This window comes from Sciurus carolinensis, chromosome 1, assembly GCF_902686445.1.
Source record: "Sciurus carolinensis chromosome 1, mSciCar1.2, whole genome shotgun sequence".
Lineage (NCBI taxonomy): Eukaryota > Metazoa > Chordata > Mammalia > Rodentia > Sciuridae > Sciurus > Sciurus carolinensis.
The window spans coordinates 98,594,315-98,618,805 of NC_062213.1; the positions used below are offsets into that span (position 1 = coordinate 98,594,315).

Below are 24,491 nucleotides of genomic sequence, written 5' to 3' on the forward strand. Positions count from 1 at the left end.
CTAAACGTGCTGATCTACATGATTTGGGGTTTTCACTATATATCTGAACTATAATAGCAATAATTCATTGATGAATTATTTGTGTAACTTAAAAAATGAAATGTGGCTAATAAATTAAGCAAAATTTTTTTGCAGTGCTAGGGACTGAACTTAGGGCAATGGGCATATTAGGCAAGCATATCACTGATATTATCCCAAGTAAAGGCAGGAGGAATTTAAGTTTGAGGCCAACCTTGGAAATGGACTGTCTCAAAATAAAAACTAAAAAGACCTAGGGATGTACCTCAGTGGTAAAGGACTCCTGACTTCTTTCTTTCCTTTTTTTTTTTTTTTTTTTTAGTTGTAGATGGACACAACACCTTTATTTTCTTATTTTTATGTGGTGAAGGACCAAACCCAGAGCCTCACATGTGCAAGACAAGCACTCTACCTGAGCTACAACCCCAGACCCAGGGCTCCTGATTTCAATCCCCAGTACCACACAAAAAAATAAAGAACAAAGGCATTCATAAAGAACAATGACAAAGTAATTTTAATGAACCTAAGACATAAAAATTCACAAAAATATAAAAATTTACCCTGATAAGGATAACATATAAGTGTGATGAATGGCACATGACAGCTCAAGAGGCTGAGGCAGGAAGACAACAAATTCTGAGGCCAGCCTCAAGCAATTTGGATCATGTCTCAAAATTAAAAAAGAAGCTGGGCATGGTGGAACATGCCAGAAATCCCAGCAACTTGGGAGGCTGAGGCAGGAGGATCACAAGTCTGAGGCAAGCCTCAGCAACTAAGCAAGGCCCTAAGCAAATCAGTGAGGCCCTGTCTCGAAATAAAAAACAAGCTGGGTACAGTGGCACATGCCTGTAATCCCAGCAGCTTAGGAGGCTGAGGTAGGAGGACTACAAGTTCAAAGTCAGCCTCAGCATCTCAGCAAGGTCTTAAGCAACTTAAAAAGGGCTGACGATGTGGTTGTGGTTCAGGGGTTAAGCACCCCTGGGTTCAAAACCCAAAACCCAAAAACCGCTTATAGACTTAAATTGAAAGCCAAGACTGGGGATACAGCTCAGAAAAGAGTGTTTATCTAGCATGTATGAAGCCCTGGGCTTGATCCCTAGTACTGAAAATAAATAAATAAAACAAATTGAAAGCCAAAATCAAAAGGTAATATAAAATACGATCTTCATAGCTTCAGGGAAGGAAAGGTAATTTAAGAAACAAACAAACAAAAAACCACTGACCTAAAGGAAACTGATAAAATCACTAGAATTTCCATTTATCGAAATATAACATCAGGTGAAGATAAACCATAAACTGGGAGTGATATCTGCAACTTAACTGCAAATGATTAATTAGAATATAAAGACTTTCTATGAATCACTGGGTGTGGTACCACACACCTATAATCCCAGCTGCTCAGGAGGCTGAAGCAGGAGGATCACAAGTTCAAAGGCAGCTCAGCAATTAGCTAGGTCCTAAGCAACTTAGTGAGATCCTGTCTCAAAATAAAAAAAGAAAAAAGGGCTGGGGATATGGCTTAGTGGTTAAGCACTCCTGTGTTCAACAGCCCATTAACCTCCACCAAAAACAACTTTCTATGAATCAAAAGACAACCATTAAGAGAATGAAGGCTGGGAGTATAGCTTAGAAGTAGACCTCTTGATTAGCATGTGTAGGCCCTGAGTTTATTAGTAGTCTGAGAAGAGAAATTTAAAAAACACCACCAAATGTTGTCAAGGATATGGAGCAACAGACATTGTCATCCATTGGCTGTATAAATATAAACTGGAAAACCATTTTGGAAAGCTGCTAGCCACTAATGATCCAAGAAGATTGAGATTTCCATATCCTTAGAATTAATACATCCTAAAAAACTTGAAATGTACAAATGAAGACACATACATACATATTTAAAGCATATTATTTTGAATTTTGAAAAACTTAAATCAATGTATGTAGTTAGTAAAATAAGTTGTGGCATGTTCATTACAATGGACTATCATATTATAATAAACAACTGAATTTAAGCATCACACATCAACATGATGCCAAAAAGAAGCCACTGAAGAATGTATACAGTATGTTTGCAGCATATATGATTTAATTTATATAGTTCAAAATATAGGCAAAACACTGACACTTCTGTTAATAGTGATATGAAAAGACAGAAAACTCCTCTATGAAGAAAACAAGTATGAAACTGGACAAAAATAGCTGGGTGCAGTGGTACAGGCCTATAATCTCAGCTACTTGGGAGGCTGAAGCAGAAGGATCACAAGTTCAAGGTCAGCCAACCCTGTCTCAAAATATAAAATAAAAAGGGTTGGGAATGTAGCTCAATGGTAGAGAATTCCTGAGTTCAATGCCCAGTACAAAAAAAGAGGAAAAAAAAAAAAAAGGGGGAGAGACGACGAAATCGTCAAAAACAATCATTTCATTTTAGGGCACTAAAAATTCACCAAAGGCAAATAAGAAATTGAGAAGTACTCATTTCTGAAAAATTACTAAAAGCATCGATAAGGAAAGACAGAAGCTTACAGTCTGCTTGCTGGGGAGAACTCCCACCTCTACCCTACCCCAGCAAGGTGAATGAGTCAAAACTTTAGATTTACTATTGAAGGGTTGGTTATATGACAATGAGATGCTTTAATGGTTCCAGGCTGTAGTTCTAGTTTAGAATGTGCAGCAAACCAGTAAAAATTTAACAAGGAGATCCTGAAAATAAAAGAATACAGAAAGGCTGATAACTTCTTTATGTATTCGTGGCTGACTGCTAAATTATGCATATGAACAGAAGACAGAGGAAAGCCTGGTAAAAAAGCCAAAGCCAAAGCCAAGAGAGATTTGGGTATTAAATGCAACTGTGAGTGCGTGCTCCATAAACTTAGTAGCCAAATTACATAAAATAAGAAAAAAGTCAAGCTGGGTGGGTGGTACACACCTGTAATCCCAGCAGCTTGGGAAGCTGAGGCAGGAGGATCACAAGTTCAAAGTCAGCCTCAGCAACTTAGGCCCTAAGCAACTCAGTAAGACCCTGTCTTAAAATAAAAAAGGACTGATGATGTAGCTCAGTGGTTAAGCAACCCTGGGTTCAAGCTCTGGAACGAAAAAGAAGGAAGTCAATATTGAGGGGCTGGGGTTGTGGCTCAGTGGCAGAGCACTTACCTAGCAATGTGTGAGGCACTGGGTTCGATCCTCAGCACCACATAAAAAATAAATAAATAAAATAAAGTTATTGGGAAAAAAAGTCAATACTAAGAAACCAAGCTAAAAACAAGTTAAAAGGAAAACAGAAACAAAAACAACTAAACAGAGATAGCAGCAGCTGCACACTAAAGGCAGAGTTGATGATTTAAATCTAGAAAAATTACTTGGGGTGGGGGGAGAGCTAAGTGTAATGGCACACACCTGCAGTCCCAGCTACACAGGAGGCTGAGGGTATAGGACACTTGAACTCAGGAGTTTTAGGCAAGCCTGAGAGTGACACAGTGAGACTATGTCTCAAAATTAATTAAAAAAGAAGAAATCAGGAACTATAAAAAAAAAAATCAGTTACATTATTTAAAATATCCACTTTTCAACAAAAAAATGATGAAATACTTAAAAAAAACAAACAAACAGGAAACTATGATTTTTATTCAAGACAAGACAAAAACAAACCTATTGGTTAAGTGGTGGTGCATGCCTGTAATCCCAGCAACCCAGGAGGTTGAAGAAAGAGGATCTCAAGTTGCTGAATTCAGTTTCAGCAACCTGGCAAGACCCTGTCTCAAAATAAAGGATTGGGGATATAGCTCAGTGGTCAAGTACCCTTGGTAATGTGTACACACATACACACAAACAATAACAAAAAATCCTGTCAACAGAAACAACTCTAGTAGATACTGGATTTACAAATAAGCTCAAAGAAATACAAAAATTAGGTTCAAAGATTTAAAGGAAAATATGCTAATACTCAGTCAACAATAACCTTATGAGAGAAACTGAAACTATAAAACTATAAAATAAAGAACCAAATGGAAGTTTTTTCAGAGTTGAAAACAAAAACTGAAATGAAACATTCATTAGAGGAAATAAGCAGATTTATAACAGTGGAAGAAAGAATTAGCCAGACTCAGCAACTAAGCAAGGCCCTAAGCAACTTAGCGAGACCCTATCTTAAAATAAAAAAAGCGCTGGAGATGTAGCTCAGTGGTATAGTGCCTCTGAGTTCAACTCCCAGTACCAAAACAAAGACAAACTCCTGGAATATTACTAGAGATAACATCATTTAAGATGATATTACCATTTCTTAGTTTTTATAATGACAAAAGGAAAATAAACAATGAGTACTGTATAAATAAACCATCAGCAGGGTTCCCAAACATAGGAAGCAAAAATTGACATGCTACCAGACAACTTAACCAAATCAACATTTATAGAATACTCTATGCAACAGCAATGGAATACAAGTTCTTTTCAAACACACATAGAATACTCCCTTCAAGAACACACAATACACTTATGCTTGGACATAATAAAAATCTAAATAAATTCAAAAGAACTGAAATACAAAATGTATTCTCTGACCACAATGAAATGAAATTAAACATTAAAATAAGAAATAAAACTGGAAAATCCCCAAATACATGGAAATCAAACAATATATTTCTAAATAACCCATGGGTCAAAGGAAAATCACAAGAGAAATGAAAAATAAAACTGAGTTAAATGAAAAAGACAATATATAAAAATGTATGAAATAACTGAGCACAGTGGCTCTCCTCTGTAATCCCAGATACTCATGAGGATCACAAATTTGAGGTCAGTCTGGGCAACTCAGTAAGACCATGTCTCAAAAACAAAAGAAAAAAAGGGATGGGGCTGTAATTCAGTGGTAGGACAACCCTGGGTTCAATCCCCATTATCCCATTATTGCCACCCTCGTCCCACCAAAAAAGGTATGAAATGCAGCAAAGCAATGCTTAATGGGAAGAAACACAAAAGCTGGTTCTTGGAAAAATGAGCAACAAAATGGATCAATGTTAGCTAACTACCAAGAGAATAAAATATATCTTAGTAATCAATATTACAATTCAAAGAAAAGACATCATTACAAAAGCTACAGATATTAAAAGGGCCAAAGGAAATACCATGAACAATTTTATGCCAAATTAGACAACTTGGATGAAAAAGAAAAGTCCTAGAAAGACACAAATTATCAAAACCAACACAACAAGGAATAGAAAACCTAACAGATACACATCAAGTAAAAAAATAAAATAAAATGGATTCGTAATTACAAACCTTCCCACAATAAATTCAATGACATATCCTGGATTGAGTCAAAGAACAGGGAAAAAAAAATATAGGAAATGAATAAAGTCTGGAGTTCAGATAAAAGTAATGTATCAAAGTTATCTTGGTAACATTAACACACTAGAAGGAACTGAATGAAAGGCATGAGGGAACTCTCTACATCATTTATTCTTTCAATTTTCTCTAAATATTAAATTAAAGTTTATTGAAAAAATCTTGCCACAACCTGCCAGGTATGATGGCACATGCCTGTAATCCCAACAATTTGGGAGGCTGATACAAAAAAGAACACAAGTTTGGGGCTGGGGAGATAGCTCAGTCTGTAGAGTGCTTGCCTTGCAAGCACAAGGCCCTGGGTTCGATCCCTAGCACCCAAAAAAAAAAAAAAAAAAAAAAAAAAAAAAAAAAAAAAAGAACACAAGTTTGAGGCCAGTCTCAGCAGATGTAGCAAGACCCTGGCTTAATCCCAGTTTAAAAAAAAAAAAACTTTCCACAGAGAAAAGTTCAGGCCAGAGCTGGGTTCAGTGGTGTACGACTATAATTCCAGAGACTCAGGAGGCTGAGGCAGGAGGATCACAAGTTCAAAGCCAGCCTTAGCTACTTAGTGAGGCCCTAAGCAACTTAGCATGACCCTGTCTCAAAATAATGAAATTAAAAAGGCTGGGGATATGGCTCAGTAGTTAAGCACCCCGGGGTTCAATTCCCCCTACTAAAAAATAAAAAGAAAAATTCAGGTCAAAGTGGCCTCACTGCTGAATTTATCAAATACTTAGTGAAGAAATATTCTATACAAAGTCAGAGGGAACAATTTCCAACTTGTCTTGTAAATGCCCCTATTATAATTTCAAAGAAAACAAAACACCACAATAGAACTACAAACCAAGAATTCCCAAGAATAATGATATAAAAATTCTTAACAAAATATGAGGCAAATCAAATTCAGCAACATATAAAAAGAATTATTCGCCAAGACCAAGAGTAGTTTACTCCAGGAATGCAAGGTTGGTTTAATATTAAAAAGAAATCCATTATTGCAATATAATCTATTAGTAGGACAAAAGCTATATGGTTATATGAGGATGATACAGAAAAAGTAGCTAACAAAAATCCAAAATCCAATCCACCTATAATAAAAATTCTCAGCAAACTAGAAACCTAAGGAACTTCTTAAGAGATGTAATGGCTAGCCTGAGAGTGAACAGAGTGAGCAACCCAGGAGGCTGAGACAAATTTGGGGCCACCTCAAGCAATTTAGCAAGACACTCAGTAAGTTAGCTAGACAAACCCTGTCTCAAAATTTTATAAAAGCTAGGTGCAGTGGTGAATGTGTTATTCCAGTGACTCAGGAGAATGAGCAGGAAGATCACAAGTTTTAGGTAAGCCTTAGCAACTTAGCAAGGCCCTATCTCAAAATAAAAAAATTAAAAGGATTGCAGTGGAAAATCACCCTGGAGTTTAATCCCTAGTACATACATACATACATATATAAATATAAAAAATAAAAAGGAGTGGGAAACAGCTCAGTGGTAAAGTGCCCCTTGGTTCAATCCCTGGTACCTAAAAAATAAAAAACAAAGCAAAACTTAGGGATAAATTTAATTTAAAAAAAGCAAGATGAGAAAAATTACAGACCTAGGGCTGGGGATGTGGCTCAGTGGTAGAGTTCTTGGCTAACATGAATGAGGCAGCAAACGAGGTTCTGGGTTCAATCCCCAGCACCACAAAAAAAAAAAAAAAAAAAAAAAAAAAACAACAAGAAATTAAAGACGTAAATTAAAAGAGAGATACCATGTTCACTGATTAGAATCCAATACTCCCCAAATTTATCTTTAGGTCAATATAGTCATTTTTTAAAATTCTAGCCTCTAAGAAAAAAAAGAAGAAATGAACAAACTGACCTTAAAATTTATATGGAATATGTATAATAAACAACAAAAAAAACAAACTTATACTAATTGATACCAACACTTGCCATAAAACTACAGTAATTAAGACAGTGTGATGCTGGTATACATTTGGATCAATATGACAAAAAAAGAATGTAAACATAGGGCCTTATACTGATCAGTCAATTGATTTCTGACAAATGTATCAAAAAGACAGCATTTCCAACAAATGGGATGGAACACCTGGGTAGCCAGAGTAAAATAAACAATCTTCAACCCTTACCTTAGCAACTTACTCTTCAAAAGACACCAAGAAAATGAAAATGGTTGGAGATAAGGTCAGAAGTAAAACACTCACTTAGTGAGCATACGGCCCTGGGTTCAATCCCCAGAGTCACAAAAATAAATAAATAAGAGGAAAGAAAAGAAAATGAAAAGACTGTTACATCCAGGAGAAATTATTAACACTTACCTGGTTAAAAAAAAAAAAGTGTACCTAAAGTACACAAATAAGTCTTCAAAGTCATGGATAAAAAGATATATTAATTTTTAAAAAGACAAAAGATTTGAATAGGTATTTCCCCAAAGAACATGTATAAATGGCATATATTAAAAAATGTTCAACACCATTAGTCATTAGAGAAATGCAAACTTCAATGATAATATGATGCTACCATACACGAATTTGAATGGTTAACATGCTAAACAACACCAAGTAATGGCAAGGATGCAGAGAAACTGAAAACCCCATACTTTGCTAGAGAGAATGTAAAACACTATAAACACTTTGGAAAACAGTCTGGCAATTTCTTCAAAAGTCAAATACAAAGGCAAGGGGATGTAGCTCAGTGGTGGAACTCTTTTCTTGCCTACAATGTGTGAGGTCCTGGGTTTTCAATCCCCAGTACAAAAAATAAAAATAAAAAAAATTCAAACCTGCACTTACCATGATGCTCACACAAAGACTTATATAAATGTTCACAGCAGCATTATTCATAATTGCCCAACTGGAACTAATCCGAATGCCTATCAATTGGGGATGGATAAAAACACATGATGAACCTATATAATGGGAGATTATTCCCCAATAAAGGACCAAACTCTGAAACATGCAACAATTTAGATGAACTTTAAAAACATTAAGTGACAGAAGCCAAACAAAAAGAAAAGCTAAAAGTATAGAGAAAGAAAGCAGATCAGTAGTCACTGGGGGTGACAGTGGAGATTTAAGGTAAACTGGCACAGGAAACTTTCTGGGGTGATGCAAGTGTTCTAAAATTGGAGTACTATATAAATGTACTAAAACTCAAATTGTACAAATTGGATAAATTTGAACCAGGCATAGTGGTGCATGCCTGTAATCACAGGGATTTAAGAGGCTTCAATTCCTAGTACAAAATATATTAGATAAAATTCATGGTATGTAAATACCACCTTAATAAAACTGCTAAAAAATAGGGAAAAAAAAATCTACTGTTTGGGGGCACATAATGCCACCTATGAAGAAAATCAAGGTTGTTCAGAATATAAGTTACACAGAATGGGGAAAGGAGGGTAATGAATCAGGGTGTAGCAGTAAGGAACATCAATGGTACTAACAATGAGATATTTTTTTCTGTAATAACTTAGGCAGGATAGAATATATAGTTAGTGAAAATCATTTTTCTTCTCTTCTTTTATCTTCTATCTGTTCATCTTTTAGTACTTCAAATTCAATCCTGAGAATTTCCTATCCAAATCCTCATCTCTTACCTGAATCAATACTGAGGACATCATCATCTTCATCAGGAATCTCAATTATCTCTGTGGGACGGGAAGTTTCATCCTCAGAGCTACTGTCCCGGTACTGTAGTCCCAGCTTGGAGTAGAAGTCCTTCACCAAAGACTCACAATTAGTCACTGCCCTAATATTGGAACACATGTAGAAAAGGTCAAAGCCAGCAAAAGAGACAGGAGCCATTAGAATTCATATACATTTAAGTGTAGAGTGTTCTCAACTTGACTGGGCGCTATATATTTCAAAATGTGTCTATTTAGAATGCATTTCCCAAACAAAAGCATTTTTAAAAATGGGCTGGGGATGGGGCTGGGGCTGGAGCTCTGCCCTAGAGCACTTGCCTGGCATGTGCGAGGCACTGGGTTCCATCCTCAGCACCACATTAAAAAAAATAAATAAATAAATAAAATAAGATAAAAGGTATTGTATCCATCTACAACTAAAAAATATTTTTTTTTAAAGAAGTGGTTTTGTGGGGCTGGGGAGATAGTTCAGTTGGTAGAGTGCTTGCCTTGCAAGCACAAGGCCCTGGGTTCAATCCCCAGCACTGCAAAAAAAAAAAAAAAAAAAAAAAGAAGTGGTTTTATTTCCAAACTAGTTCCTCAAAAATTCAAAATTAGCCTCAAGCCTTAGTATTTTCCACCTTATCTCATAATTTACCTTGCTGTTATTTGAAACTGAATTCTAAGTGACAACTAGGGCATCAAGAACAAATCTAAGGGTTGTGGCTCAGTGGTAGAGTACTTGCCTAGCATGTGTGAGGCACTGGGTTCAATTCTCATCACCGCATATAAGTAAGTTAATTAAATAAAGGTCCACTGACAACTAAAAAACTATTAAAAAGAAAAAAACAAAAACTAGTGGACTGGGGATATGGCTTAGTTGGTAAAGTGCTTGCCTCGCATGCACAAGGCCCTGGGTTCAATCCCCAGCACCTAGAAATTTATTCATGCTTCACATTTCACAAGAGAGTAACTCTAAAATCCTTATATGATGGGTGAACTTACAAAGGAAACAAAGCAATTAATCTAAAGTAGAGGAAGAAGGGCAAGGGATTTAACACTTGGACTTTTTTTTTTTTAAATACTCTTATTTTATTTATTTTATTTTTTATGTGGTGCTGAGGCTCGAACTATAACCCCAGCCCAAGACCTGGACTTTCTTACTACTGACCATGTATTAGCCTCTAATAGGTGAAAATTATATATATGGGTGAGTTCAGACCATAAACTTGAAGAAGAGAAAGTTTCCACACATCTGTATTTTACATAGTTCTTGGTATAATATCAGGAAGAATTATACTTTAAAAATATCTGCCAATGAAGTACAGTGGTCCACGCCTATAATCCCAGCAACTTAGGAAGCTTAGGCAGGAGGACAACCTCAGCAATTTAGCAAAGCCCTAGGCAACTCAGTAAAACCCTGTCTCAAAAATTAAAAAATAAAGGGCTTGGAATGTAGCTCAGTTCAATGTACTGGGTTCAATATTCAGTAACCCCACACATACCCCCAAAAAAATCTGCCAGTCAACAGATTTCCCATGTAGTACCTACCTGGATGCATCATCAAAGAGCTGGTCAACATGAGCCACTTCAGATTCTTTCTGTATTACCCATGTCTCCAACTCTGCTAGTTGTTTCTTGCGCTGTTGTACACATTCCATCTTTTCCAATTCTTCATCAATGAACTGCCGAAGTTCCTCCATAGAGATACCAAGCTCCTCAACCACTGCCTGTTGCAGCTCTGCAATCTCTTCTGACTCCACTGCAGCTGTTGCTGCATCCAAACCAATGCACCCAGGGAGGGAGGACATGCTTTTGTTCTCTAAATGGAACAAGAAACTAAAATTGCTTTTGAGTCACTACAATTAATAGAGAATTTCTGAATATGTAAAACTCATTCCTACTCTGCCACCCGTTTTTCAAATAGTTTATGTTCTCTCCTCATTCTCCAGAATCTGATGCTGAAATACTGTGGAATTCTCTTCTGCTATAAATTATCAGGTCTGAATAAGACTTAAAATATCAAAACCCTATCCCTGTAATCCAATGGGAGGCTGAGACAGGATAATGGCAAGTTTGAGGCCACCCTCAACAACTTGCAAGACCATCTCAAAATAAAAAGGACGGGCTGGGGTTGTGGCTCAGTGGTAGCGTGCTTGCCTAGCACTTGTAAGGTCCTGGGTTGGATCCTCAGCACCACATAAGAATAAAATAAAGTTTAAAAATATATATAAATAAATAAATAAAAAGGACTTAGTACGTAGTTCAGTGGCAAATCACCCCGGGTTCAATCTCCAGTTTGAAAAAAACAAAAAAGGTTTCAGAGCATGCAGAGAACATTCACTATGCTATACTGAAAATGTTTTAGGAAACCTAAGTGAACCAATCTAATAGAAAAGTAGGTGCATGCCTGTAATCCCAGCAGCTCGGGAAACGGAGGCAGGAGGATGGCAGGTTTGAAGCCACCCTGAGCAATTTAGCCAAACTGAAAGCAACCTAGTGAGACGGTCTCAAAAAGAACCGGAAGGGGGGGCTGGGGATGTGGCTCAGTGGTTAAGTGCCCCTGGGTTCAATCCCTGATACGAAACGTAAATAAATAAATGAGAAAAAGAAAAGTATTTCTGTGACCTAATGTGTTCCATTAATTAATTGACGAATGAGATAAATCTGTCTACAGATTATGCTTAATTTAAACAGCTCTTCCCACCTGAGAAAGGGTTTGATCTATAACTAATTCGGTGTTTACTCTTTTATGCTTGTTTCTCTTACATATTTGCTTCCATGCAGAAATTTCCTTTTAAAATCCTACCAAGCTGGGGGTGTAACTCCGTGGTAGAGGGCGTACTTAGCATGTGCAAGACCCTGATTTCAGTCCCCAACACCAAAAAGTGGGGCGGGGGCACTTCAGCGTTCAAAAGCTGACAGCAAAAAAGGTTTTCCAAAGTAAATAGAAGTAAAGCAAACTGAGAATAAGATGTGGCTAATATCCACAATCCAAATAACCCGCACCTTCGTCCTAACTGCCTTTTGACCAAACGGTTAAACAAAAACTGATACCAGAATACCGTACGACCCCAATGCCAGTTCTCAGCACCTCCATTTTCCCTTTGCCACCCACTCCGGTACTATCCATCTTGGAGGTGCGTCCCACTAAACCGCAAACCCAACTCAGCCCCGCCCCCGCTCGTTTCTCAGGGAAGACTTATCACCCTCGCCCGACCTCCCACAAACAAAACATTAAATCTTTGGACTCGAAATTCCTCAATCAGCAGCGTTCCCCACACCTCTCTGCTTCCAGCTATAAGAGCTTTTTCACCGACCAGACCCCAGACTCACGACTCAGGGGTCGGCCTCGACGCGAAAGAGCGAAACCGAAGGGAAAAGGGAACTGGGGGAGGGGAAGCAGCGTGAGGGTGGGAAGGGGAAGCCAAAGAAAGGCCCGGAAGCAAACGTCTAGTATCGTTCGGGTCACCGCGACGGTAGCCTGATGGGGTCAAATCCAAAGCTGCGGGGTAAAGAAAACCAAAGCGACCACGCATGCGTTAAGGTCCCAGGGCCTTACAGGCAATCGCAAAGAGCGACTGGTTGGGCAGAGGAGGCGTAGCCAGGAGATTTTACAAAAGCTCTGCCTCAGCACTAGTGTCCTTAATACTGCATTTATTGTGTGAAGATTTAGTTAACATCTTAGGTTTTTTTCCTCTCAGTTTGTTTTTATTACATAACTTGTACAAATTATAAAGAATATCAAAGCAGCAAGAGTGGACTGGGTGTAGTTCGGCGCTACATCGATCGCCTAGCCTGCGTGAGGCCCTGAGTTAGATAATCAGTACAGGGCATAAAAATCGAGATGTATTTAAGGAAAATGTGACGTTATCCTGCTTCCCTCATCACTTATCATCCGGCCCCTTTGAAACAAAATAGCCTAGTTTTCCAGGCTCATTCGTTTAAATTCCTGTATAAACATTTTTATTTTGTTTTCATTTGATGGGGACATTCCTGAAGCAAATTTTAAAAAACTTAACTTTTTGATAGCTACATAGTACTTCATAGTATGATTAAACCAAATTTATATTTCTCTCAATTTTTAGTCACTTCAAGACATGCAACAATATATAAATATTCTTTCAAAGTAATGCTTTTATTTCTGTAGAACAGATTGCTAAAAACAAAACCCAACTTCCAATGGCTTAATTCTTCACACAAAATCAGTTTCACTTAAATATGAATTTAATTTTAAACGTACATTTATACAATAGCATTTTAATGTTTCTTCTGACATTTCCTGTTACTTGTGACAATTGTCCAATAAACCAAATGTGGTATCATGATTTGTAAATAATTCAAAGCACCTGTTAATGCATTCTATCATTCTTTATTCAATTACAAGGAAAATTAACTTAAAAGTCATCTTCCTCATTAATAACTGGTTCATCAGAAGCTTCATATGAAAAAAGTGTTCTTTTCTGTTGAATAGAATAATCTTTAAGCTTAATTTCTATTTCTAAGCCTATAGGTGGGTAATATTGTGATTTTGCTTTGTAATACTGCAACCATTCACTTTTTTTTCTCTAAATTTTTTTTTCTCTAAATTTAAAGTTATCAAAAACTGTTTATAATTTGTTTTTGTGGTAAGAATAGTTAGAGTCCTCTTTCCTAGTTATTTTGAAATGTATACTATATAGTATTGTTAACTATAGTCATTCACTATAAAAGTTCAAGATGATGGATATGCCAAACACCCTGATTTGAACATTACCCAATATATATGTATTGAAACATCACACTTTACCCCATAAGTATGTATAATTATTGTCAATTAAAAATAAAATGAAACTTTTTTTTGGTACCAGGGACTGAACCCAGGGGCACGGCTAACCACCAAGCAACATTCCCAGCCCTTTTTTATATTTTACTTACAGACAGCATCTCGCTGAGTTTCTTAGGGCCTCACTAAGTTGCTGAGGCTGGCTTTGAACTTGCAATCCTCCTGCTTCAGCCTCTCAAGCTGCTGGGATTATAGGCAAATAAAATGAAACTTTAAAAAATTATTTGCTGTCTTGCATTTGCAAAGAAGGACTGATGGTGCTTTCAGTTATATTGATTGAAAATGATATTTCTAAAAGTATATATATTTGATGATTAATAAACAAATTTGTAGAAAAATCTTATGAAAAAAAAAACCCAAGTTTTAAAAAAAGGAACTTTTAAAAATTTTAATAGAATATGCTTTCAAATTATTTTTCAAAACGTCATAACAATCATTGCTCCCACTAGCAAATCTTTGAAAGTATTTCTTTCCCCAAACCCTTATTAGGCATGGATGTTGAATATCTATTTAATTTTTGAGAATTTGAAGTATGTTAAAGTATTATCTATGTAAGGAAAGACTAGATTGTGTTGTGTGCTTTAAAGCTGCTTTTTATATTCATGAAATAAAATTCAATTTCCACAGTATAAAATCTGAGATTTTTCATAATTTGGCCCCAATTTACTTCACTGGCCATATTTCCCATCCCTCCCTTCATATTCCTAATTATGTTCTGTTTCTCCAATATATTTACATATTTCACTTTTACTTCTCCATACCTTAGTCATTGTGTGTCCCTTCCCTTTTTCTGCCTATTAATTATCTAAGATCCAAATCAAACATCTTCTCTGTGAAGTTTTCCTGAACTAGCAATTAAACTTTAGCTTGCATCAGAATCAAACCTAAAGGGCTTTTTAAAACAACGATTGCTGCCCCTGTGTACATTGCAGGAATTAATCTGAGCAAAGCCTGAGAATGTGCATGTCTACCATTTTCCCAGGTGGTGCCCCTGCTATTGGTCCTGGGGCTAGAGTCTAGAATTACTATCCTAGACCATCACTCATTCCCTGCAAAATTAATTCCTGCTTCTGTACTCCAATTACCTTGGTCCATTCCACTTGTAAGTTACCAGTGGATGTATCTGTCTCCTCTGTTTGTTTATGAACAACTCATGGTTGAGATCTTGTCTTAATCATCTTTGTTTCCCTTGGCACATGATGTATTGTCCCCACGCACATGATACTCCATAATTTATGATGAATGAGGGGAAATCTTTGCTTACTCTGGTTCTTTTAGCTCTTCAATGTTGGGGAATGAGGGATGGGGCATGTTAAAGGGAAACAGGATGCTATTTTGGATCATCATCTTCTAGTCTACTTCATTTTCATTTTCCTGAGAAGACAGGAGAGGTCAATTCTGTATAAACCAGTGGATGGACTCAAAGTGTCTCCTAAGGCTTTGCTACTCAATATGAAATCAGGGAGCTAATTAGAAAATTGTAATCTTGCCAGGATCGGTGAAGCACGCATGTAATCCCACTGACTTGGGAAGCTGAGGCAGGAGGATTGCCAGTTTGAAGCCAGCCTCAGCAAATTAGCAAGGCCCTCAGCAACTTGTTGAGATGCTGTCTTAAAATAAAAAGGGGTGGGGATGTAGCCAGTGGTAAAGCACCTGTAGTTTCAATCTTAAGTACCAAAAAAAGAAAAAATAAAATTGAAATCTCTGATCCCATTCTAGACATACAGAATCAGCATTGTGTTTTATTTATTTATATAATTTTTCTTTATTTATTGTTCAGTGTTGGGGATTGACTCAGGTCCTTACTCATCCTAGGCAAGCATTCTATCACTGAGCCATACCCGCAGTCAGAATCTGAATTTTAATAGTATTCCCCAGGTAATTTAGTCACTAAAATTTGAGAAACCCAGTATGAAAGGGAGGTTTGAGTTGTATAATTTCTTATTAAGTAGAACTCCATAATTTAGGAAGCCAAATTCTTTCTGCTTTTAAGTTTGGAAGACTAACTCTTGTCAAAGGGATCAGGCCCCTAACATAAATGACTCATTAAGTTTTACAAATTATTGTGGGAGACAGTTTATTGCCATTATTGATATAATAATATGTAACATAATAATTAGTAACTAGTATGCCAATTGGAATATTCATGTTGTGCTTCACACATTCACTCCTGTAATCGATCGTACGTTGAAAAACCACAACCCTGCTCTACTCAGTACTTGACTGGGAGAAATCATAGCACAAGACTCAAAACAATGGAATGCTAAATAATCCTTTCCTATAGTCAGACTGAAGGGAAATTAGATCATAATCTGAAGGTGGTTGAGTGATCTCAGAATCAAAACAAAAGCAGTTTTTGGTGATTAAAAACTCAAAGGTTTACAGGAACCTGGAAGGTTATATAAAGGAGCAAAGTGGGGCATGTGAGGACTAAGGCCACTTGGGAAGTACATATCTCACATAATAGTGGGCAACTGCTGCTTAACTCCAGCTAATCTTTGCTCTGTGCAATATAGTGTTATTTTCTCTCTCTCTTTTTTTTTTTTCTTGGTGGAGGTGGGTGGCAGTACTGGGGAATGAACCAGGTGTGCTTTATCATTGAGCTACATCCCCAGCCCTTTTCACTTTTTGAGACAAGGACTCCCTAAGTTGCTTTTGACATCACTAAATTGTTGAAGAAGGCCTCAAACTTGTGATCCTCCTACCTCAGCCTTATGAGTCTCTGGGATTACAGGCGTGTGTCATCCCACCCGGCTTGACCTTCCCACATTTTTTTTTTTTTCACACAAGGAACTTTTATTTTATGCGGACGATTTACGTCCACTCGGGGAAGGGAAGAAGGAAAAGAAGAAAATGGCGCATGGTTTCTTCTCAGACATTGGAATTTCGTGGGCTGGGAGGAACCAATCACAGAGGAGAATTATTACAGACTGACTGGTGGACCAATGACATATTAGAACGTAATGTGGGAGGCAGGAAGATTAAGGCAATGTAAGCCGGAAATTCCTGTAACGGGAGAGGTGGGCGTAATGCAGATTGACAGGTGGTTGGGAGGCCAGATTCCTTACATTCCCCCATTTCTTTTTTTATAAAAAAGTAAAAAAATCTTGCTCTTCAGTTCTTTTTGAAGCCTTCTCTCTCCTTCCTGCCTAGGTGACTGGGGTTGGTTTTGCAGGTGAGATGTAAAAAGTTCATTCTCCTTTTAGGCTTCCAAAGGCAGATGATTTTTATGGACTTCATCTTCTCCATTTGACTGATCTCCTATTTCTACACTAACTGCCTGTTCCCAATTCTGACTTCATTTACCCCTCTAATACTAGGAACTCCTTCACTGCTGCAGGGGAAAAGGGATGATGACCGATCTGACTTCTTTCGAGCTGGAAGTGGGCAGCGTGGGGCAAGCAGTTTGGAGGTTCCTTTTTAGAAATGTGATCAATTGAGGGGTTCATGGTAGAAGTCTGGTTGTGGGAGAGCAGGCTGTAAAGGCATCTGGGGATGGGTGCTTCTATGAGAGAAGAACAAAAAGACATGAGTACTGAAATGAGATTGACACAATATAAATGTTACAGGATCTGGAAAATGCTAATGCATATTATAAAGATGACAGAAGTTAATAATTCCTCACCAGGGGGTGGAAGAACTGAGAAGTTGTTCCCATAACAAGGCCTAGCAAAGGCTGGAGAGGACAGGCCTTCATTTGGGAGCTTTAACATTGTCTAGGTTATCAGGAATGTGAACACAACATTTAGTAGAGATCTCTATACTTCTGTTACTAGCAAACATAGATTAAGCCTACCTGTGTCTGTAGGCCTTAAACTGACTAAAAACTTCTGACTCTAGCAGTTTCTCTTGATAGTTACTATTATTTTTAAATGCCCAAGAATGGCTATACCTTGGTTTTAACTGATTTGCTAGGTGTTTAAGATCAAGCTGGTCAAAGTGACCTGCTCCTGTCTGTTAAAGAGTCAGCTGAGTTTCCACAGGGGTCACTCATAGAGAACTTAAAAGCAGCTTCTTAGCTCCATTAGTGCCATTTGGTTAGGCAGGGTCTTCTCAATGACGTGGCTTTCCTTGAAAGCGTCAGGGATGTCTTCCTTTTTCCATGACCCTCCTCTGCAGCAGATGCACTGAGTCGCTTTTTCTCTAGCGGTCCCATCAATCTCCTTGGTCAGGAGGTTGTGTGACCCAGAGTTGCAAAGCTCCTTGGAGAAGTCCTCTTGTTCCCTGGGTTCAGGTTGACTTTGAGGGCAAGACCCAAATATGGACTTTTCTTGACTTCTGTATTTAATCTCTATCTCTAAGTTTGATCTTAACCATCAAGCAAGTCAGTCTCACCAGTCATAAAGTAAGACTACTGGGCTTTAGCTTTAATGTCTATAACTTTACAGTTATTTACCCCCTTTTTTCTAATTGGGGTTTACATTATCTGTTCTATAGGTGATGGCTTACTATAAGTTAATTTACGGTGTTCGCTCTTGAAGCAGTACTTCTGCAAAATATTGATCAGGCAACAATTAGAGTTTACAAGGAAAATACAAAATGGAATTACCAAGAGTAAAACATTCAGTTTGTGCAATAGCTATCTTGAATTTTGGCTGAGTTCCATTTTTGCTACTGCATATTACACTTTTTTTAAAATGTCATTTTACATATACCCTATTGATGACAGGTCCTATAATGAATTTTTTTTTTTTTTTTGGGTGCTGGGGATCGAACCCAGGGCCTTGTGCTTACAAGGCAAGCACTCTACCATCTGAGCTATCTCCCCAGCCCCTATAATAGAATATTAAATGATAGGTTTACCATTACAGACAAGTTTAATTTGGAGAACAGCAGCTTGATAAATTTTCTGCTTTAAAGGCTTGCATACCTGGAAAATATGAACACATTTAATATACAAAGAATAATGTTTTAAAGTATGTTACTCCATGGAATAACCTTATAAATTAATCAGATGTCTCTAACAAACACATTTGAGTAATCCCATACATGTTGACTCCAATGCACTCATCTTATTGTAGAAAAACCAAGATATCAGACAAGTATACCAATAGTATTTGCCGTCTCTTTCCTGTTGAAGAAAATTCCTAGAAAAATTGATGTTAGACATTTTATAAACATTAATATTTTATTAGTTTGACCACTTAGAGACTTGTGAGTTAATTTTAAGGACATTTTACTTTTATTAGTTTACCCAATTTAAATTGAACCTCATTAAATCACGTGAATTAAAAATATTTGGATCCATTTTTAAAAATTTAATTTTTATGCACGCTTATATTTAACACAAAAGCAAAGCCTTGTAATATTTATCTCCATTGCAATGTAATGGATGTTCAAAAATAACTCTAGAGTTGGATAAAAAGAACTGATCAAAAATCATTAACCTAGGTCTGTAGGATCAAAATTGTGAGCTCAAAAATACAGCATTTAAGAAAAATAAAGTCCTAGAAGAAAAATGATAATGGTTATTAATTAAAACATGAGAAAATGAGGAGAGAAAAGTTGAAAGGGAGAAAAGTATTCTGAGTTGTAGCCCAGGAGAAATTTTAAATGGACACTTTTTTTTCTTGGGTTTGAAACTGGTCTCCTACTGCGCCTTTCTTCATTTATATTTCAATGTAACCCTTGACTGAGATCTGAATCTGAAAGGGGTTAATATGTTCTAGCAGAGACTTGATGCTTAGGTCCTTTTAATTTCTTGAGCCTGCAGGGAGAGCTAAGAAAGAAAGAAAAGATTTGAAAATAAGGAATCAGCCAAGAGAATGTGTTCAGGTTTTACTCCCTCCATATAAGCCACCTCCAGTAAAGGAGCTAGAATGTGTGTATGAGACCGCGTGGTTGGGGGACTTGGTGGGCTGAATGGAGGAGCGGAAGGAGAAACAGAATGAGGCAAAGAAGAGGAATGAACAGGAGCTTCTGCTGTCGGAGACCTGTAAGGAGATGACTCATCAGCTGGATTGAACTCGGAAGGGAAAGAAGGGTTATAAGGTGGGGGAGAAGCCAAGAGGGGTTTAGCCTGAAAGAAAGGAAAAACACAAAGGGGAAAAGTTCCTTTCCATTCACCAGGTTGCCCACATATGTACTTAATTATAACTAGTATAATTAGGCATATAATTTTACCTAGTAAAAAGCTAGAATTTAGGGTGTCATAAATAGACCATTCTGACTTACTATCTAAAGGACCGTTTAGCTCTGATTCAGGGAATAGGTAAAGGGGTTTGAGATGATTTAATAAGCATCTCAGGGGCGAGTTTGCTGGGCTGGATGTCCCGAATCCCATGGTAAGCTGAGACCCACCTGGCTAGTGATTTTGGCATCCCAAGAACCACGGTGCCAGGCAACGAGAGGTTAGAACAAAGGTTTGGTCATCACCTAGAACCAGTGTTTAACCAGGCATGAGCTGAGAGAGAGTTTGAAGACCTGGCCAGGATTTCGTGCGAGACGCAGCGGGAAATAAGAGAGAGAGCTTCAAACCCTGAGAAAGAACCTCAGCACCATAAACTTCAGGAATCCACCCAGCAACTAAGACCAACTATGGGGACTAAGGAGGTACCCCCACACCACGGCAGTTGGGCGGCAGGAGCCGCGAGGGGGAAACCGCAGAGCGGTGAGAGGGAGCCGTGAGGCGAGCAGCAGAAGCCGCGAGAGGGAGCCGCGGGGAGAGGGAACCGTGGGAATGGCCGCTTCTCAGATAAGGGAGGGCGGCGGCGGGAGCCTCGGGTGGCCGAGATGTGTTTAAGTGGTCAGGGGCCTGCCTAAGGGGAACTCACCAATTTTGGAGTCTGGTGTTGTATGTAGAAAACTGGGCATCCAGGTAAATGGAAGGTGAGCCTGTATCTGCGGGCGCTGGGGCTATCGGATGGGATTCCGCTTGCTTAGTCAGCGGAAAAAACCCATCCCGGGTTTTGGCACCAGATGTTAGGGGCAGTTATGGTTCGTGGATAACTCCCAGAAAAACGCTCCGCAGACACAGGTCTCACACAGGAACTTTTATTTTATGCGGACGATTCACGTCCGCTCCGGGAAGGGAAGACGGAAAAGAAGAACAACCTTCCCACATTTTTAAAATGAATATTTTGGGCCTGTCATGGTGATATGTGTCTGTAGTCCCAGCTACTTGGGAGGCTAAGACAGGTGAATTGCTTGAGCCCAAGAGTTGGAGACCAGCCTGGACAACATGGCGAGATCCCATCTCAAAACAAACATGAAAAAATGCATATTTTGTATGAAATCTCCTGAGTTTTAAATGTTGGCAATTAATTAGAAAACTATAAATTCTTCAATACTCTTTAAATCAACAGTTCATCTTCTAGGAATTAAACTACAAACTGTTGAAATTAATGTCTTTGAAATGGTTTGGGTGCTAAGTTATCTAGTAGAACATTATTTGAAATAGTAAAAGATGAAATAGAAAACAAAACAAAACAAAAAAGAACACAGATTCTATTCCCAGGGGTTGGTTAGATTATGGCAGATCCAAACAATGGAATACTTTTCAGCTGTGTTTTTTATAAAAGGCCAAGGATGATTTTTGTGTATTGGTATGGAATAGTCAATCTTCAAAATACAATATGAAACTAAAAAGCAGGTACAAAACATGTATAAAGCATGGTATTATTTGTGTAAATGCTGGGGGAAAATATGCGATTTTTTTCTCACATGTATATAAAATATCATCAGAAGGATATACAAGAAGTGGTGAACACTGGTTGTCTCTGAAGAGGGAAATTGGAAGAAGTCAACAGGGAGGGGAGAGTAAGAATTGTCACAGTACACTGTACCTTTTTGAAACTTGAAACATGAAAATAGATACACTATTCAAAAATGTCATAGTAAGAGGTTATTAACAACTATAACTAATGATAAATGAGAAAAGAAAAATGTTTAGAAAGATATACACATAGGCAAAACCAAACTATTTGATGGTAGTTACCTTTTGAAAGAAGAAATGGGAAACAAGGCACTGGTCTAAGAACTTTTTGTATTTTTATCCTTAGGTAATGTTCGAAAACCAATTTTTCTTTTTTACGATGTGTACTATAGTGTGGATCTTAAATATCCCCCAAAGGCCCATTTTTTTTTGTTGTTGTTGTTGTTATTTATTTTCTTTTCTTTCTTTTTTTTTTTTTTTTGTAGTTGTAGATGGACTGCATGCCTTTATTTTATTTATTTTTATGTGGTTCTGAGGATTGAACCCAGTGCCTCACACATGCAAGGCATGCACTCTGCAACTGAACTACAGCCCCAGCTCCTGAGTTTCTTTTCATCAAATCAAAATACAAATCCCTCCCTTTTCTGTGGTTTAACCAATATAGCACACTCTTATCCTTTGTTCAGAATCAGGCAATGTCTAGTATCTCCCTTGGAAGGCTTTAATTCTCCTGTCCCCAATGTCAAGTATCATGGAGGCTTACTTAACCTAAAAAAAAGGAGTCAGGAGTCAGGAACAAGACAATTATGAAGTCTTTGCTAACAGTACATGGCTAGAGTTGTGTTTACATGCCATGTGGTACAGTAGTCTCTTCTTATTAGTGGAGGATATGTTCCAGGATTCCCAGTGGATGCCTAAAAGCTCCAATAGTACCCTACCCATTGCATACAATTTTTATACATACCTATGATAATGTTTGACTTGTATATCAGACATAGTAAGAGGTTATTAACAACTATAACTAATAATAAAATGGAAGTTACAACAATATTGCGATTTCATGGGTAGAAGATTCTTTCTTACTAGAGATCTTAGCAACCTTAGCTTATTAATTTTTTCTTTCTTAGTTGAGGACTTTCACCTTTTTTACTTAAAGAAAGCATTTACAGGGTTGGGGTTGTGACTTAGTGGTAGAGTACTCGCCTAGTATGTGTGAGGCACTGGGTTCAATTCTCAGCACCACATATAAATAAATAAAAAGAAAGAAAGAAAAAAAAGAGTCTTTACAGGACTGGGGTTGTGACTCAGTGGTAGAGTGCTTGCCTAGCATGTGTAAGGCACTGGGTTCAATTCTCAACACCACATATAAATAATTGAATAAAATAAAGATCCATCAATAACTAAAAAATTTTTTAAAAAAGAAAGCATTTACAACTTCTCTTTGACATATCTAAATCACACACATGACCAATCTTGTACTTTGGGGGCATTATTACATAAAATAAAGATTACCTGAATGCAAGCATTATAAGATAGTCAAATGGCTACTATATACGTGGGTAGTATGTATAGAGCAGATATGCTGCACAAAGGGATTTGTATAGCCTGTGGAACAGAGCTGGAAGACGTCAGCTTTCAGCTCCCCTCTCAGAATGGAATCCCATTAAAAACCATGGATTGGGACTAGGGCTGTAGCTCAGTGGTAGAGCTCTTGCCCTGGCATGTGTGACGCACTGGGTTCAATTCTCAACACAGCATACAAATAAATAAAATAAATTTAAAAAAACTAATGGATTGCTTATTTCTGAAATGTTTCATTTAATATTTTTGGATCATGTTTGACCCCATGTAACCGAAACCACAGAAACTAAAACCATAGATAGGGAATGAGGGGACAATAGCCGGTCCTAAGTATATGTGGGAGAATGGTTCCAGGACCCTCATGGATACTAAAATTCATGGATGCTCAATTCCCTTATATAAAATGATATAGTATTGGTCGACCTTTGTGCACTATGTTGGGTGGCCTCCTGAAGGCGCTGCGCAGCGACTCTTATGTGGAACTGAGCCAGTACCGGGACCAGCACTTCCCCGGTGATAATGAAGAACAAGAAAAATTACTGAAGAAAAGCTGTACATTGTATGTTGGAAATCTTTCCTTTTACACAACTGAAGAACAAATTTATGAACTTTTCAGCAGAAGTGGTGACATAAAGAAGATCATTATGGGTCTGGATAAAGTAAAAAAAACACCATGTGGATTCTGTTTTGTGGAATACTATTCTAGAGCAGATGCAGAAAATGCCATGTGGTATATAAATGAACACGTCTTAATGACCAGATCATTCGCACAGACTGGGATGCAGGCTTTAAGGAGGACAGACAGTATGGACGTGGGCGATCAGGGCGCCAGGTTCGAGATGAGTATCAACAAGACTATGATGCTGGGAGAGGTGGCTATGGAAAACTGGCACAAAAGCAGTGAGAGGTGAGAGCCCCATCAATGCAAAACTCCCTCCACTGGCCTGTTGAGTTTGTTGAAGAACATTACGCACAGTCTGATTAGTGTCTACTGAGCTGCAAGCCTTTACATGGTTTCTCCTGAAAATTATTAAAGGACAGACAGAATACAAAAGAATGCCTTTAACTCTAATCTTAGAATATTGGCCATGTGTCAAGTTACCTGATGATTTTCAGTTACCACTTTTAAAATTGTGTTCTCTGGGGCCAGGGTTGTGGCTCAGTGGTAGAGCACCTGCTTCACATGTTCAAAGCCCTGGTTAGATCCCAAGAACCCTCCCCCACAACACAAAGTGTTCCTTAGCAACAGGTTTGATCTATAATGTTGATTATTCCGTCAGCCAAAAATGCCACACTTTTTAAAGGAAAATGGAAAAATGTAATAATTAGTTTTACCATATTTGTATCTTAAGTAGGTTCATGATCTACACTGGGGCCTGGAATGAATATTTTTTATTAAAATTTAAGTTTGCACGAGATAAAGTTTAATAAATGGAACTTTGCTATGTGATATTGCTTTGTTTTAAAT

General features: G+C 37.7%; 1 protein-coding gene and 1 pseudogene across 6 annotated transcripts in view; one reads left to right on the forward strand and one right to left on the reverse strand.

Annotated features, from left to right (window-relative positions):
- Setdb1 (SET domain bifurcated histone lysine methyltransferase 1) overlaps positions 1 to 12,399 on the reverse strand; it is a 30,232-nt gene extending 17,833 nt beyond the window's left edge. For 2 of the 6 annotated variants that reach the window (XM_047518040.1, XM_047518031.1), the window contains exons 1-4: positions 12,248 to 12,381; positions 10,515 to 10,785; positions 8,937 to 9,088; positions 3,166 to 3,195 (exon numbers count right to left, since the gene is read on the reverse strand). In XM_047518040.1, the coding sequence (XP_047373996.1) occupies positions 3,166 to 3,195; positions 8,937 to 9,088; positions 10,515 to 10,774 (442 nt within the window). In that variant the 5' untranslated portion in view covers positions 10,775 to 10,785; positions 12,248 to 12,381. Of the gene's footprint in view, positions 1 to 3,165; positions 3,196 to 8,936; positions 9,089 to 10,514; positions 10,786 to 12,247 lie in introns of those variants that run through there. The other 4 variants (XM_047518050.1, XM_047518045.1, XM_047518035.1 and 1 more) reach the window with 3 other exon arrangements.
- An 11,032-nt stretch (positions 12,400 to 23,431) lies between these two features.
- On the forward strand, positions 23,432 to 24,041 carry LOC124965413 (nuclear cap-binding protein subunit 2-like; annotated as a pseudogene).
- The last annotated feature ends 450 nt before the right edge of the window (positions 24,042 to 24,491 follow it).